Genomic DNA, 16,580 nt, shown 5'->3' with positions numbered 1-16,580 from the left:
CTGCCAGCCTACTTCAGCTCTGTCAGTTTTGCAGAAGCCACCACCCCCTCACCTCTCACCTCTTCCATCACTTTTCATAACAGCTGAGCAGGTGATGTTGCCCAAATGCTGAAGCCATCAGAGCACAGTGAGAAGATGCAACCCTTAGAGTGATCCATTCACTAGATGATTTGACTTGGACCTTCCATGTTAGTTACTTTTCTCCTTGCTCTGATGAGACACCTGACCAATGCAACCTGAGTAAAAATTTATTTTGGCTCACTGTAGATGTAACTGTCTTGTTAAATAAGAAACACAGAGCCAATGCAGAGATGAAAGCCTAAGAGCTCAGAGCAATAACTAAGAGCTAAACAAACACCTTACCCTTCACTGCCACTGCTGTCCTCCTCAGCAAGTGCACTACTTCCTGTGTATCTGTCTTTATATAGACTTTCTGTTCTGCCTTCTCATTGGTTGTAAACCCAACCACATGACCTCCTCTTCACTGCCCATCTATACAGACCTCCAGATCTTCTATGGTTGGTATTGAGATTAAAGGCGTGTGTCTCCATGCTGGTGGTATCCTTGAACACACAGAGATCTGCCTGTCGTGTGATCAGGATTAAAGGCACGTGCTACCACTGCCAGACTTCTGCTATGGCTTGCTATTAGCTCTGACCACCAGGCAACTTTATTTATTAACATACGAATAAAATCACATTCAGTACAAATAAAATATCACCATAGCTCACAGTTTAAGAGACACAGTCTGTGATGGGGGAGGCATGGCAGGAGAAGTATGCTGTGACTGGTCACACAGTCTGAAGCCAAGAAGCCAAGAGTGGACAGGAAATGGGGCAGGCTATACAAGCTCAAGGCTAGTTCTGCTACCCACCTCCTCCAGAGCCTCTCCCCACTCCAAAACAGCACCACCAGATGGTGACCAAGTGTCCAAAATCATGAACATCTGAGACACATCTCATAATCAAACCATGTCCTCTGTGGTCTTCTCCCTGAGTACTCTAAGCTTTACTAACCCACTCAAGCTGCATAGGTCTCTTTACTCTTCCAGTCATATGACCAATCACAGAGCCTCTGCAGTAACTGTTGAGAACACTGAATTCATAAATCCTCATGCATACATTCTGAAATTCCACCCTTTAATTAAGTTCGTTCTTCTGATTGACTGATTTTTCAATTAACTTTTTAATCTGTGAGAGCAGCAAGTCCCTCGAGGCCTAAGGTCAACACCAATATGAAAAGCTATATTCTATAAGAGCAATACCAGCAAAAATAATAAAACACACCTGCCACTCCTCATCACAGAATTAAAATGAAAAAAGTATGGTTTTTACATTTTAGTGCATAAACTAAATGCACAACCATTAAAGGTTCATTCATCAACTTTTTTGTTTTTAAAGATTATTACAATATTTATTTTTATTTCATGAGTGTTTGCCTACATATATCTATATGTACCATGTGCACACCTGGTACCTACAGAAGCCAGTAGAGACCCACACCTCCCTAGAACTGGAGTTTCATAGGGTTGTGAGCCACAATTTGGGTGCTGGGAACCAAGCCGAGATCCTCTGCAAGAATAGCAAGTGCTTGTAATCACTAAGTCATCTCTCCAGCCCAGATTCATCCTCCTTTTATATTTTGGAGACAGGGTCTCACTATGTAGCCCTGGCTTCCCTGGCACTCAGTATGCAAAACTGTAGCTGAAGTTTTCCTGTGTCCCACCCAGTCCTCAGCCGCTCAGACCAAGTAAACACACAGAGGCTTATATTAATTAAAACTGCTCAGCCATTAGCTCAGGCTTACTACTGACTAGTTCTTGTGCTTAAACTCAGCCCATTTCTGTTAATCTATATGTTGCCACATTTTGGGTGGCCTTACTTGTGTGCCATTACATGCTGCTCCCTGGACAGCAGTCTGATGTTTTCTGACTCAGCCTTTCTCTTCTCAGAATTCTCCTTGTCTGCTTGTCTCTCCTATACTTCTTGCCTGTCTACTGGCCAATCAGCATTTTATTTATCAACCAATCAGAGCAACACATTTTCACAGCATACAGAAAGACATTCCCCCATCACAAAACAGGTTAGCCTCTAAGTAAGAGAGACCCACATACCTCTGCTTCCCAGGTGCTAGGATTAAAGTTATGTGCCACCATGTCTGGTTTTATTCATCAACTCTTAACAGTTATGTTCATGGAGTTTTGTTTTGTTTTGTTTGTTTTTAGATTTATTTATCACATATACAATGTTCTGCATGCAAGTATGCCTGCATGCCAGAAGAGGACACCAGATCTCATTATAGATGGTTGTGAGCCACCATGTGGATGCTGGGAAATTGAACTCAAGACCTCTGGAAGTGCAGGCAGCACTCTTAACCTCTGAGCCATGTCTCCATCCTCAAAGAGAGCTGGATGTCTGTGTGTGTGTGTGTGTGTATGTGTGTGTGTGTGTGTGTGTATGTGTCTTTTTTGGGGGGGGGGTGTTTCAAGACAGGGTTTTCCAAACCATGGTTTTGAATCTGTCTACCTCATCTTTTTGTTTTTCCACTTTTATTTATGTACTTTGAAGTTGTTACTAAGTACATAGGTTATATTTTCTTGATAAACTGACACATTTATCTGACATACAAGGATTGAACCCAGGACTTTGTGCATGTCAAGCACTGAGCAGGGTAACCCATGACCCTTTACTTTTCATATTATCTGGGTCAATGTCCTCTCGTTTCAGCCCTAAGGATTCCCTCTAGTGTTTATTATTTTGCATAGATGCTAGTCACATGCTATTGCTTTTGCTTGTGTGGGGTTGCCAGTATTTCTCCTTTATCTCTGAAGAATGATTTTTATTTAGAAATGGAACTTTCATTGACAGGTTTTTTTTTTCTTCCTTCCAGTATTTGGACTACCTTGAGCAAAGCTGGGGAGATGGCTCATTTGGTAAAGTACCTACTGCATGAGTGTTGAGGAAGTGAGTTTGAAGCCCCAGAAGCAGGGAAAGCTGGGCAAGGTAGTACGTGATTCCAGGACTCTACAGGGAGGTAGGAAGCAGTGACAGGAGAAACCTTGTAAGTTCACAGGTCAGCTAACCTGGCATAGCAGAGCAGAACAACAAAATGGAGTGAGCAAGATTGTCCAGTGATCGCCGGGTGGTGGTGGCACACGCCTTTAATCCCAGCACTCGGGAGGCAGAGCCAGGTGAATCTCTGTGAGTTCGAGGCCAGCCTGGGCTACCAAGTGAGTCCCAGGAAAGGCGCAAAGCTACACAGAGAAACCCTGTCTCGAAAAACCAAAAAAAAAAAAAAAAAAAAAAAAAAAAGATTGTCCAGTGATCTCCACACACACGTACCTGTAATCACAACCACAAACGCACAAGCACGCACACGCACGCATGCACACACACACACACACACACACACACACACACACACACACACACGTTTTGTGGAGGGTGTAGGGGTGAGGATCTTAGACCACTGGCTTCTGCCCACCCCAGATTCCTCTATTTCCTTGACAACATTACTTATAATGGTTTTGATGCTAGTTCCACAACTGTTTTTTTTTTTGGGGGGGGGGGTGGGGGCTTTCTATTTAATTTTTCATTTTGTTGTGGCATTTTTGTCTTTACAATTTTAAAAGTTATTATATTCTTTTTGGTATGGCTTTCTGTTCTGACAGTTAATACTTGGAATCAGTGAACTCCCTAGAAGGCTCACTTTGTGGTTTTATTCCAAGCAATCCAACACTGCCAGCAGCCTAGTTTCCTGCTTATCGGACCCTCTTCAGAGGACTCTACTTGGTGGGCTGAGTAGGCTGAAGACCTTCCTGTGGCTTTCAGAGCAGAAATTCTTTCTCCCCAGGAAGCCCCGGAGTCTTCATTCATTCTCAGCTTCAGGTATTTCCTCCTTAGTCTTGCAAAGGTTCTTTTTACAGATGGCTGGATTGGTACTCCACCGGAAGCCGGAGACACCTCTGTAATGGCCACTGCTGCCTCTAGGATCAGTTCCTTCTAATTGCTTCTTTGTCCTACAACCCCTACCTAACTCAGTCTCTCTGACTTCTCAATGTTCAATCTGGGGACACGGCTGGGGTCTCTGGGGTCTCCTACTTTGCACAGTGGATGGAAACTGCCTCAGGTAACAAGCGGAGGCATCGATGTCTTTGGCTCCTTCCCTCCCCAAACTCACAGCCCCTTTCTTTGCTACACACCAGCTGTCTGAAGAACACTCCATCATATAGTTCTGTTACAGTTCTGGTCTTCCCAACTGTTCCATTACGGCCAGAAGCAAAAACTGCCATAAGATTTAAGTTTCAAAGCAGAAAAGTGAAAAAAAAGATCAATGTCTCACAGAAGCCAAAGCTGATCTACTTGATGTTGGGGACATTGAGAACTCATTGCTATAGGATTAAAAATTATTCAAACGCTTTGCAGATTCAAAGCGGAGGCTATCAACGAGGTCATACTGATGCCAAGTGTCATCATCATAAATTAGCCAGCTATGTATAGAGAGGATTAGAATGTAGTTATTAAGGCCCTTCCTAACCTGAGTGAAAGGAAAGAATGTCAGCCTTAACTTCAAAGAGAGGAACATGAGGGCCTCTGTGGGTCCACGTTCACTGACAGACTAAAGACAAAGGAAAAAGAGATTACAGACTTCCAAAGTGGGTAAAGGGTAGCTTGAAGCTCCAGGTTAAGCTCAACCTGTTTCTTCAGATAGGGAGAAAGGGGCACTCACTTTGTAGCCCAGGCTGGCCTGGACCCCATGGTAATAAAACTCAGGAAACACTGGCTCCACTTCTCTCTGCAGAAAAAAAAAAAAAAGAAGCCTGCTGCTGGCTTTTCCTCTTCTTCCTTCACCTCCTGTCTTTCTGATTTTATAAAAACAGAGTATCAGCCTAGTATATAACACTGCGACCAGTCCAGATGACAAGCCTTGTCATAAAAAGCAGATTCTTAAAGGCTGGAGGGACAGCTGGGCGGTTAAGAGCACTGACTTGAGGACCTGGGTTTGTTCCCAGCACCCATGTGGCAGCACACAGCTATAAAACATATAAGGACATCTCAGATTAATAGCACACACCACATCATGTAGAACTCAGGTGGCAAAATCCTGCTTCAGAAGTGCACAGTCAGAACACACCACACTCTCAAGGAGTGAAAATATGATACTTTAATGTAAAAAAAAAATACATATTTTTTGCCCATCAAGAAAATACTGCAAATTTTTGGTGTAGTTGGTAACTTGCTCGTGTTTATGTAAGAATGGAGGAGACTAGAGTGATGGTAGATGCCTTCTTTAATTTAGGGGGCAGGAAGAAGCCTGTTGAGAATACAGTATGACTTTCCTGCCATTCGTGGTGATGAGAATTTCATGACCAAAGTCATCCCAGCAACTCCCACATTCTGCAAAGGTCCTTTCTTCTCTCCAGACACATATTCATAGGTATTGACTTTTAGGAGGCTAAGTATCCATGGGTATTTACTTTTAACTTGGTTTTCCATTATTTCCAACCCTTGTCAGAGAATGACATTTTCTAATTGGAGATTTTGAAGACGCTCCAGGTCCGTTGGCTTCATATCATGGTGCACTGTAACAGTTTGTAAACTCACCTCTGCTTTTTCCACACTGCCTTCCAATTTTACTCCTGGGGGGCAAATGCTTCACGTTTACCTCAGTCCTCTTTACTGACTTTACTAGGCTTTAAACTTGTTTAAAAGGCCCCTCAAAAGGCTGGTTCAGGATTCACCTGGTCCTCAAGCCCTGAAATTCTTTGAGGTAGCAAATGTACTTGGTAAGATAAACAACTGGAGATCAGACTTCCCCCTTACTCTACCACCAGAAATCTGGGTGCATGTCCTAGGAACTTTCTGCATTGAGTTCTACCATGAAACCTTCCTAGGGGAGGGCGGGCTGCTAGAAACCGGATTCAAACTGGAGCTCCAACACTGTGGGGCCTAAGTACTGTGAGCCAGCAACTTACTGAGGGTCTTGGTCTCATTTTTAACATGGAGAAAAGGATACTACCTCTTCAAGGACCAGGGGTGGCTTACTAAGACCATGTCTGGCATGTGACAGCCCCTGTTTAACGAGTCCTTACAGACCAGAGAACTCTGTCCTCAGAGGGCAGTGTTTGGGAGAGGACTTCAGAAGGAGCTGACATCAGCAACGTAGGGCAGAACGATGGGATACACACACACACACACACACACATACACACACACACACACACACACACACACACACACACACATGCACACATGTATGTATATATATATGCCTTTAGTGACTTTTATTACTTTACTCTGGACTGCTTTTCTCTACCTTATTGTACAAGCCTGTTTTAAGAATTTAGGTCAACTTTAAAATCACCTTAGTAACTGCTCCTCTGTAACAAACAAACAAACAAACAAAAAAACACGAATCACCCTTGAAGAGCATCATGCTGAAGCAGCTATAAGCAGCAGAGCCTTGGTGGCCAGATTAGAACGAAGGGAGGCGTGTTTGTGACCCAGAAGTCAGCCTCAGACATGCACAATTCCTGTGTCTTCCTAATTTCCCCCCAAACCCCTTTAACAGCCCAGCGTCTCAAAGCAAACTCCGTTATTTTATTAGGTACCCCAGCAGATGAAAGCAGTGCTCCATTTGGCTGCTTCTCAGTCAATTAATGCATTAGCTAAAAACAAACCGTTCTGGAAACAAACCCACTATTCGCAGCAGCTTCCAAGAGATTTGAGAAACAGAAAGCAAGCTTCGAATACTTATTCAAGGATAAGAAAACACCCATCTCAAGCCCAAGGTAACACTCAGCTCAGGGGAGAGGATTTTTAAAACAACAGTTTAGTGTTCACCATGACCGGGGAATTCACATTTGAATTTATGCGATGCTTCCAGACTCACAGCAACAAGTTACTAATAATTAAAATTACAGCTATGTTGATTTGATAAAAGATCGGCCTTTGATGTCTAAAGGAAGTGTTCGGTATGCAGGGGTGTGCCAATTGGTCTTTATTTCTAGTTTTCACTCTAGCAGCAGAAAAGGCCTGTGAAAGGCAGTGGTAGCCAGCTTGATGGCACAAGCCTGAATCCCCAGGCTGATGGCAGCAGCCTGTGTCCCCAGCCTGACGGGACAAGCTTGGATTCCCAGTTATTTGGGTGGCTGAGAGCAGCAGACAGATCAAAAGTTCCAGGCCAACTTGGGAAGGACCTGATTCAAAATAAAAACGCAGAAAGGGCTGCGGGCGGATGCAGCTCTGTAATGGAACATCTTGTCCAAGGCCCTGGAGGGTAAGTCTTCAGTATCATAAAAACCACCATGACCACCACCAACAACAAAAGAGAGACACAGTGGAGGAAAATACATTTATCAAAAATCCATCAATCTGACTATTCATGCACGCATAACTTCACAATGGGAACTGAAAGTGTACAAGATTCGGAACAGCCCCTCCCTTAGAGAACCCTGTCAGGTTTCAGGGGAGAGGAGGCCACTGTTCAGGAAAACACAAGTCAGGGTGCTGCTGTCCAAGACATTAAGAAGAAGCGGGCAATTTTGTGAGCACATCTTATCTTCCTAACACCAAAGGTTGAATCCATGGGAGAAGATTGCCACCCCCCACCAAAGGTAAAACAAAAGGCACACACCTCTTTGTGGAAGACGCTTGTGGAAAGAACATTTTAGAAAGCTGTGGAAAAATCCACATCCTGAAAGCATTCGATTACCCAGAAATTTAAAATGGGATTTTGCTCAGTGGCAAGAGTACAAATTCATCCCTGCACGTCTGGCTGCTGTGGTCAGAGACGCACGATGGCTCGGAGGGAAGGGTTAATGGGAAGGCAGATAGACTGGGCTCTGACACAGACTCATCACATGTTACCACTGAAGCCCCCCACCCCACCCCTGCCTCCACCTGAAGCTTTCCAACATGCCGTGCATTCTGAACACACAGTCCGAGGAGGTTACATACGGTTTCAAGCGCAATTTGCTCCCCGTTTTTATTCCCTGCTCACTGAGTTATGTGCTGCTAAACATTTCCAGAAGACTGTCAAAACGTAAGCATCCCAAGGTTTACACAGGCCACACCATTAAATAACATATAAGCACGAAGATTTAAACATTGTTTTCCAGCAATGCTAAATATTTTAGCTAAGTAAAAACTGAGGCTTGAAATGCAATAAGCATTTAAATGACTCTTTTCTGTGCCAGAGTTCTTATTTTTCCCTGTGCGACCCTGGCTGCTGGGATTAAGGCGACCCCAGGGAGCTCGCTGGGCAAATGGTTGTGGGTTAGGAGGTGCAGCAGGGGCTTGGCGACATCGCGCCACCCAGCTTCAGGAAACCCAGCCACGACTGGAACCCAAGAATCAGTGTGTTCCCTTTGTGGTCAGCTTCACATTTTTTCCTCTCCTTGGAAAAAAATTAAAAAGGCTGCTACGAAAATTAGGCCTGTCTCCCACCTCCCAAGTAATCATGAGGTGGGCCAAGAGCAGAGCCGAAAGGCTCCAGGGCTCTACACTAGGGGAGCCTGGTTCCCCTGGGCAGGAGGCAAGGAAGCACCCAGGAGTGAGATGCCTACAGTGCCTCAGCTCTACAGAGGGACACAGTCCAGGGACCGTCTGCAATCAATGACAGCAGCCACGCCGCTCCAGACATGTTGTGTTGTCACTTTGGGGAGAAGAAAAACCCAGAACAAATTTCACGTGGTTTTCCCCACATGGTGATTGCAGTCCAATTCTGGGCCCGTCACAGGCATGCCACCCACTGAGCAGAAGTCATGGAAAGCAGGCCTCCTTCAAAGGCTCTCAAGCCACTGCCTCTCAGACAGAAAAAGTCAAGGATTTCAGAGAAGTGTGGTCCCATCTCCACCGACTTCTGGACCTCTGGTTTCTTCTTCTTCACTGTGCAGAATTACCCTCAGCCCCACATAAGTCTAGGCAAAGCCAGGGCGCTCTCCCATCAAGACCGACAGCTCGTAAAGAAATGGGTGGACTGTGTACTTTTTATGAGACCTAGGTCAGTGTTTTTCTTCCACGAAAAATCTGATCTTCTATAAAATTTCTAGCAAGTGTCGAAAGGGAATGTAAGAACTCAGAGGCTTTCCTCCACACTCCAAAGGCCAACGCTGGTGCTCTGTGTTTTATAGCATCCTCACACTGGTACTCATCTTTGAGGGCGATATGTAGGTATCAAATCATGTGATGGAAATTACGCCTTTGTCTGGTCAAACAGACGTGGAAGGAGTCACATGTACACATGCCCTATTTCTGGTAAAGATCCACACCTGTAACAGGTGTGCAAATAACTTATGATGTTGACTCTCCAACTTGAATATCACTTTGTGTGTCAGCCTGTAGGAACAGGGATGGGGGGGCCTTCAGAGACTAAGACTGTTCATACACACCTCAGTAGCTCAATCAATATCATCTTTGGGAGAAGACTGCTGTTGAAGGTAACCACAAATTCTTTTCAAGATTAACTTCTTTTCCAAAATCAGCACAAGAAGGCAAATTTCAGGGGTTGGTTAGCTACAGCAAAATACGAGTCTGGTATAACTTGGTAGAAAATTACAGTACAAATATCATTTCACCCTAGTTCTTATGTCCAACTTCCATCGAAGCTTTATATTATTTTAGTCATCATGATAAGAAATTGTACCACGTGGGGCTCTAAGGGGATGGCCCCACCAGTAAAGTGCCTGCTGTCCAAGTATGAGGACCTGAGTTTGGATCCATCAGACACGTAAAAATCCACGACTGGAGGCACTCACATGTTATCCAAGAACACGTGGTATGTTTGTGTATATGGGGACATGTGGATCCCTAGAGCTTATTGGCCAGGTAGGTAGCCAAATTGTTGAGCTCTAATTCCATGAGAGACCCTCTCTCAATAATTAAGATGGAGAGTGAGCAAGGAAGGCATCCAGTCCTGAACTCTGGTTTCCATACATACATGCACACATGTGTATTCACACTTAAGTACTTACAGATAAACATAGCCACCTAAGCACATGTTTTCCAGACACACAAATTATCTTTAATATTAAAGATGACCAGGGTGAGATATCAGTTCAGTAGTTCTTTCCCTCCTAGAGTGAGACACATGTTCTCCTACTCATTCTACACCATGAAAATGAGCTCACACATTACTTTGAGAGCTAACTCCAGGAGGAACAGGATATCCTTAAACATGGCATGAGGACAAATCCATTCATGACAATCATGGTTGCCATCCATCATGGAAATACACAAGAGCAAGCAATCAGTAGCTTTGAAAATAGTTTATTTTCCCCTTCACAAGCACACAAACCTCTGACCATGATACAAGGCACCCCAAATTAAATAAAAACGTAGAGTATATTTGTCTGACGTGATTCAAGATAAAGTGATTTTAAAGGCAAATGGGTGCCAACTATGGGGGTGGGATTAGGCTGGTACCAGCACAAGGGGGTGGGCATTATTCTCACAGTGTCTGTTAAAATTGGCAGTAATCAGCATGTGTTCATCATGTAAGTATTTATCCCAAATCAGCACGCTCAGGAGTAGAATTGTGTCTCAGTTTCTTCTGTCTCTATAATAAAAATGCCAAAAGCACTTCCTTAACATTCAAAACTTTTCCCTAGTAGACTTGGTACGAGTAAGAGAATATGATTACTAAACATCCTCAATGTGGCTTTCATTACGAAAAAACATGTTTCACATAAAACCTTCATAATATAATCCAGAGGCCAAATTTGTGCATGTTTAAAATTTGAGTCCAGGCTGGGTATTGGTTTTTTTTTCCTTCCAGTGTTTTTCATTTTTATAAATATATACCCAGCTTTCTACCCCTTTAAACATCCTCAGCACTCTTTGCTATAGGAACCACAGCTGCCTTTCAGTAGACTATCATTCAGGTAGGAGACCTCCATCATTTTCCTTCAGACTTAATCGAGAGCAAGTTAGTGTTGACCAAACCCCGGTATATAAAAGACACAAACACAGGTTTGTGGGCAGAGTGCCAAAGAATAATTAGGAAATTCCACATGATCTTGGTACAAAAACATCCAGAAAATGAATGATTGCATTTCATATAAAAAGCCTTGACCTGAATTTGAATGAGACAGATGCAGAAGGGGTGAGGCCATGCTTCAGTCCGAGATGGGACTCTGCAGTTCCGACCATTTTACAGCCAGCTCCAGGCCAGTCCTCCTACGGGCCCCCACCAGTCACGTCTGAGGTAGATGTCGACGGCTTGAAGAGAGGTAGGTAAAGTCCAAACTTGTTTTCAATGCCTGCAAACGTTGCAACTGCCAGTTTATAGCCCCCGACATGGTCAGGATTGGGAGCAGGCAGAGTAATCCGGGATTTAGGAACTGGCTCGGATCCCACGGGCTTCCTAGGAAAAGAGTAAATCCGAATCAACTGAGTGTTTTAAAAATCCCAGTAGAAACCAATAAAACCATGCAACAAGAAGCAAAAATTGGATTCTAGTCAACTGCATGCTCCCTTTGAAATGACCTTGCGGACACTATCACAGGATCCAGAGAGCTTTGTGTGCTTTTCTCAATGGGAACTGAACATTTGAGGAGGCAGGAATTTAGCAATGCATTCACCATGACACTTACACTCCTCCAAAATCGACATAGAACCATCGCTGTAGCAATTCATAAGTCAGCAAGGTGACCCCAAACTGTGGCGAGGACCGGAACACACGAGCTATGACAAAGATGGAAAGAAATAACAGACACCATTAGATTTTTAAAACATTTACCTGATACCCAAAGGTTAGTTAAGAACCAATTACTTCCGTACCAGCAGCTCCTTTCCACAAGGCTTTTGGGCCTTCTTCCCGAAGGATCTTTCTGAAGCAGTCCATCACACCGGTGTAAGTGGTCTGGCCAGCCCGGGCAGCCACCTGTAATCTAGTCTTGATAACATCAGCAGGGGTCACTAAGGATGCTGCCGGCATACCTGCAGGCGAGACCACACAGTACCATCTCAGTCCACTCACATTCTCACTATATAAAAATAACTGTGCTTTGAACTGCTGGCCGTGGAAAGAAAGGTGAGAAGCCCGTGTAATGAAATGCCCATTTTGCTGTCCTCTGGAAAGCACGGCATGCCGGTACTGTCTGCGAGTGTCCACCGCCCCCTCCTCCCTTCGTTTGTTGTTTCTATTCTTAAATACATAAATATTTTTAAGCAATTATTTATCCGTAACACTATTTCAAGTGGTTGAAAACAAACAGAGAAAGTGGTTTTCAAAAAAATTTTTTTTTGCTTTCCTGTTGAAATCAGAACCTCACAAAGTTATTAGGTCTGATTTTTCAGAGGTGAAGCTTATTATGTATTTCCTCTTCATGGTTTCCTGGCTGCTGGCAGTCACAGGAGGCTTCTCTCACATATCCAGCCACCCTGCACTCCAAAACCCTAACCTCTCTCCCCAGGCTGTAACGATAGCAAAGCAAACACCATGAGCCTCTGTGTGACGCTCACACCGATCCCTCCTTCTCCCTAAGCCGAGAGAGCTAGAAAATTGTAACAGAAGGCTTACAATTTATACTGTCTGGTAATCAGTAAGAAAGGAACAACAACAACAACAACAACAACAACAAATTCCCTCCCCAAATTACCAACGGGAAAACTTTCTACAGTTGTTTTTATCCAAAAATGGGGCAGCCCATGTTTAGAGTTTTTAAAAGGGAGACTATTCAGAAAACACTGTCTCTTATGGTTTTATTACTTTTCCATTATGAACCTATTCCAAACCAAACTGGTCAGATGCAGATGCATAAATCTCCTTTGCTTTTTTTAAGGCTTAATAATTCTGTAAGGATTTCTGTCCAAACCAACATGGTCTGGCTTAGAACTCCATCTCATCCTTCAACAGACAGTTTTAAAGTCGCAGTGTGAGCTGGGGGTGGTGTGTAGCTGTGCGCTCCATGCTCCCCTTTCTACCAGAAAAGCAGAGTCTCTTCTTCCTCTTGCAGCTCCACTCTACTCCTGTGACTCTGATTCTGAGAAACAGTCGTTACAAAACTCGCTGCAGTTTTACATGTGAAAAGCGCACTTTCTACCCAGGGTTCATCTAAGAAATCGCACTGGGCTTCCTATTAGCTTGGAGGGATTACTGTCATTTGGAGCCAGGAATTTATCCTCTGACATGATGAAAGGAAACACACACACACACACACACACACACACACACACACACACAGCTTAGAAACCCACTGTATTCACAGTACCCATTTTGCTTCACTTCCTGGTTTAGGGGAGTTTAGCAGGGAGTCTCCTCTAGACATGAAGTAAAATCTTCCTAACCACATCGCAGGTATGATCATGTGGAGCTGTGAAAGACACAGGGGCGATAATGGGGAAAATGTTCTTTTTCCATTACGGTGCTTTTCATAAACATTTCCTGGTCACGAGAGAAGTAACGGAGAAGAAGAGAGTAGAAGAATAGTTGCAATGGGAATAAAGACACCTGGCTGAAAATGCTAAAAGAAACACATAACCTACTTAATAAGTTGTCTGCCAAAGCAGATTAGGCTCTGTGTGTGCGCTCGTGTGCTTACACGTGCGCACATGTCCTAGAAACCCTGCAACCCAAACACAAGCTTAGCCATATCTACCTGTAGCCCCCACAGTCCCTAAAGGATGAAGTCTAGAGTCTAGGAGTCACTCCAGACATCGCCGTGGAGACTTCTAAGGTGGGGTTGACAGTAAACCCGGAGAACTGGGTTTAGCTACTCTAAAACTTGGCCAGGCCAGCCACAGGTCCTGCAAAGGGCTTGACCACCAGATAACTAAGTGGGCAAAGACTCTGAGTCCATTTGCCTGGTCATTCTCTGCTTTCAAAAGCATGAAACCACGTAGATGAAATGGCCTGGGTGTGGAAGAAGAGGAGATATCCAGAAGACAGGAAAGTATCTTCTGTGTCCTCAACAGGAAGATTGCAGTCCATCAATAAGACTCACACATGCTTAGCTCTGGACCATCCACAACCTCAGCAAGAAAAACGACACCAGGTGCTCAGCAGCCAATAAAAACAACTGAGGTTTCCAGGGAGCCAGGAAGTACAGAAGATCACTGATAGCAAAAAGAAAATGTGACTTGGTGAATCCAGACAGCTTTGGGGACAAAGACATTAATTTTCGTATTATATTAGCATTAATACAATATTTTGTGTTTCTCCATTTAAGGTTTAACAAGTGAATACATATTTCTTTTGGGTCAAGGCCAATATATTCTAAATTCCACTTCTTGGTTGCTATCGATATGATCAACCTGCTATTGACAGCAATGTAATAAAGTTCCTCATTAAGAAGGAGAAAAATCTCATGTTCTGTTTATATTTCCAAGCTGAGATTGTAAGAGGCATGTTGCATTGATAATTCACAAAGGCTGGTTGATACTGTCCAATGGAAGATGACTACATTTTCTTTTAAAACTGAAATGAAAGTGTTTGTTTTCACTTAAGACACTGGATCCACTTCTGTTGACGATGGCTACTGGACTTGTTCCTCATGTCCTATGTGTTTTCTGTCTCTTCCACTTCCTGTTACTTCCCTTTTGATCTGGAGATCAAATATCTCAATAAATATAGTAACTGTGACACAGCCATGGCCGACAAATATCGACGGCACGGCTGTGCCTCTAACACACACATCCTCTTCCAGCAAATTGAGGAGGATAGTCTACTTTCGCTCTGGCCTTTTCTTTCCTTCATGTGTCTCCCAACAGCTCTTCTTGCATAATAAATACAAACATCTGAGTCAGCAATAATTTTGAGTGGCTTACAGCTACAACTTTTCTGTCAATGCTGCTTGGAGTATCCCACATTGTTCTTCTTAAATTCACTCCTCATTTGGCTGCAGAGAAGGGAGCCTTGCAAGCAGAGGAGATACAGGCTTCATCCTCCCCTTGGACGCTATAAGCCTGGGAACATGACTGTGGTTCCAGACTTCATTTCCTGGGCAACTGGAAGGTATTGCATTGCACATTAAAAACCCATCTTCTACTCACTTCTTGTTGGTTGTCCTCCTCTCCTAACCCTGATATCCAGGGAACCTCTTTTGAAGGTGGTAGACCGACATGCCTCTTCAGTGTTTGTAGTTCCCACCTCTGGAATTCTGTGCCACATTCTACAGTGTTGTCCCTACCATGTCTTTATTTCCCAAATGTCTAACTTTTTCTCCTTTTCCTTATTCTTTTCTCAAGGCAGGTTCTTCCTGTGGCACCCAGGCTGTCCTCAAACTCTTAATTCTTCTGCCTCATCCTCCTGAGTGTTGGGGTCATGGATGAGCAGCACTACATGAGGCCTCACTTGGTTTTCTTCGGTCAGAACCATATGGATCTTTAATTCTGACAATCATTTTGTTAATTAAAAAACAAAACCCACCCAAAGTCAATTCTGGCTACAAAGTGAGTGCAAGGTCAGTCTTGCTCATCCTAATGCGAAGCTGTCTCAAAATAATAAACCATGTAATCAATGCATTAGACCTTGGGTCCAGCCTCAACACCGCCAATAAACACATAAAGTAAATTTCAAATGCCACAGAACTTCATGTGTGTTACAGCAAGTCAATTTCCTGATTTTGACCTTGTATGATAGTTATGAAAGATACAAGGTTCCTAGGAAGAGTACGTGGAATATCACTATATTGGTTTTTACAACTTCCTGTGTACTTACTTTTATTTAAAAATAAAAAGAAGACACAAAGAATCCCCTCCAGGCTTCCTAATTACAGTTCTTGCAAGTTCCCCTCTGGTCCCTAAATTACCGTTTTCTCCACCATTTTTCAGTTCGCTTTCCTTGCTCTCCCTTCCTGTCCGAGGATGCCTGGCTGTCTGCTGATACTCAGAGCGAAATGGTGTGCTCAGCAGCCACGGAATTTGGCCGTGGGTGGCACCTGCCATACTCCAGACCTGCTTCCCCCACAGTTCTCTGTTTTGGAAAGGAGACTCCTTCATGCTGAGGGGGCTAAGGCAGGCTGGCAGGGCTGAACCTTTCCCAAATGCTGATGTGTAGAAAGCTGAACTGTGCAGTGAGAATAATTTATTTTCTACTCCCCTGGGAAAGAGCTGTTAATTTATGTTTCGCTGCACCTGTGGTTAAGGTTCGGCATGCACTTAAGCCCTGCCCTGCTTTCCGTCAATTCTACACAGGCTGTTTCCAGGCCAATGGCTCAATCTCTGCATTACAATTCTGAGGTTTCAACTTGTGGACAAATGTTGCTTGAAGCTCTAGATGACATGGCTAAGGTGGCTGTGTGTCCAGAAATGCAGCTCTCTAACTTACTTCTTTTAGCATACCTAAGGCATTCTACTGTTCACTCAGAGGTCGAAAGTCTCCACTTTGGCTTTTACATTATCAATAGTTTTTCCTGCCAGGGCTTTGGCCTGTAGCATCATCAATTTCAGACTCAGGCTGGTTGCTTCCTGAGTACTGAGTGCTGATGTTGCTCTTTTTGATGTGTAGTTTCTAGCAGTTTGAGACATTCTGGAAGAATTGGATGAGTATGTGCACGTCATTACCCTGATCTGTCTCCACTATGTTTTATTCTCAAGGTTCTCAGAATTGAATTATTCAATTATCAAATCTGTGTAAGC

At 43.8% G+C, this 16,580-nt stretch overlaps 1 protein-coding gene across 2 annotated transcripts in view; it reads right to left on the bottom strand.

The window, feature by feature from the left end:
* Positions 1 to 10,252: 10,252 nt before the first annotated feature.
* Positions 10,253 to 16,580, bottom strand: part of Slc25a13 (solute carrier family 25 member 13) — a 180,164-nt gene continuing 173,836 nt past the window's right edge. For both annotated transcript variants that reach the window (XM_028869835.2, XM_028869837.2), the window contains exons 16-18: positions 11,781 to 11,939; positions 11,594 to 11,684; positions 10,253 to 11,364 (exon numbers count right to left, since the gene is read on the bottom strand). In XM_028869835.2, coding sequence (XP_028725668.1) covers positions 11,178 to 11,364; positions 11,594 to 11,684; positions 11,781 to 11,939 — 437 coding nt within the window. In that variant the 3' untranslated portion in view covers positions 10,253 to 11,177. The remainder of the gene's footprint in view (positions 11,365 to 11,593; positions 11,685 to 11,780; positions 11,940 to 16,580) is intronic.

This window comes from Peromyscus leucopus, chromosome 3 (assembly GCF_004664715.2).
Source record: "Peromyscus leucopus breed LL Stock chromosome 3, UCI_PerLeu_2.1, whole genome shotgun sequence".
NCBI classification, from domain to species: Eukaryota; Metazoa; Chordata; class Mammalia; order Rodentia; family Cricetidae; genus Peromyscus; species Peromyscus leucopus.
The sequence above is the reverse complement of the archived record's forward strand: the minus strand, read 5'-3'. Positions and strand labels throughout refer to the sequence as shown.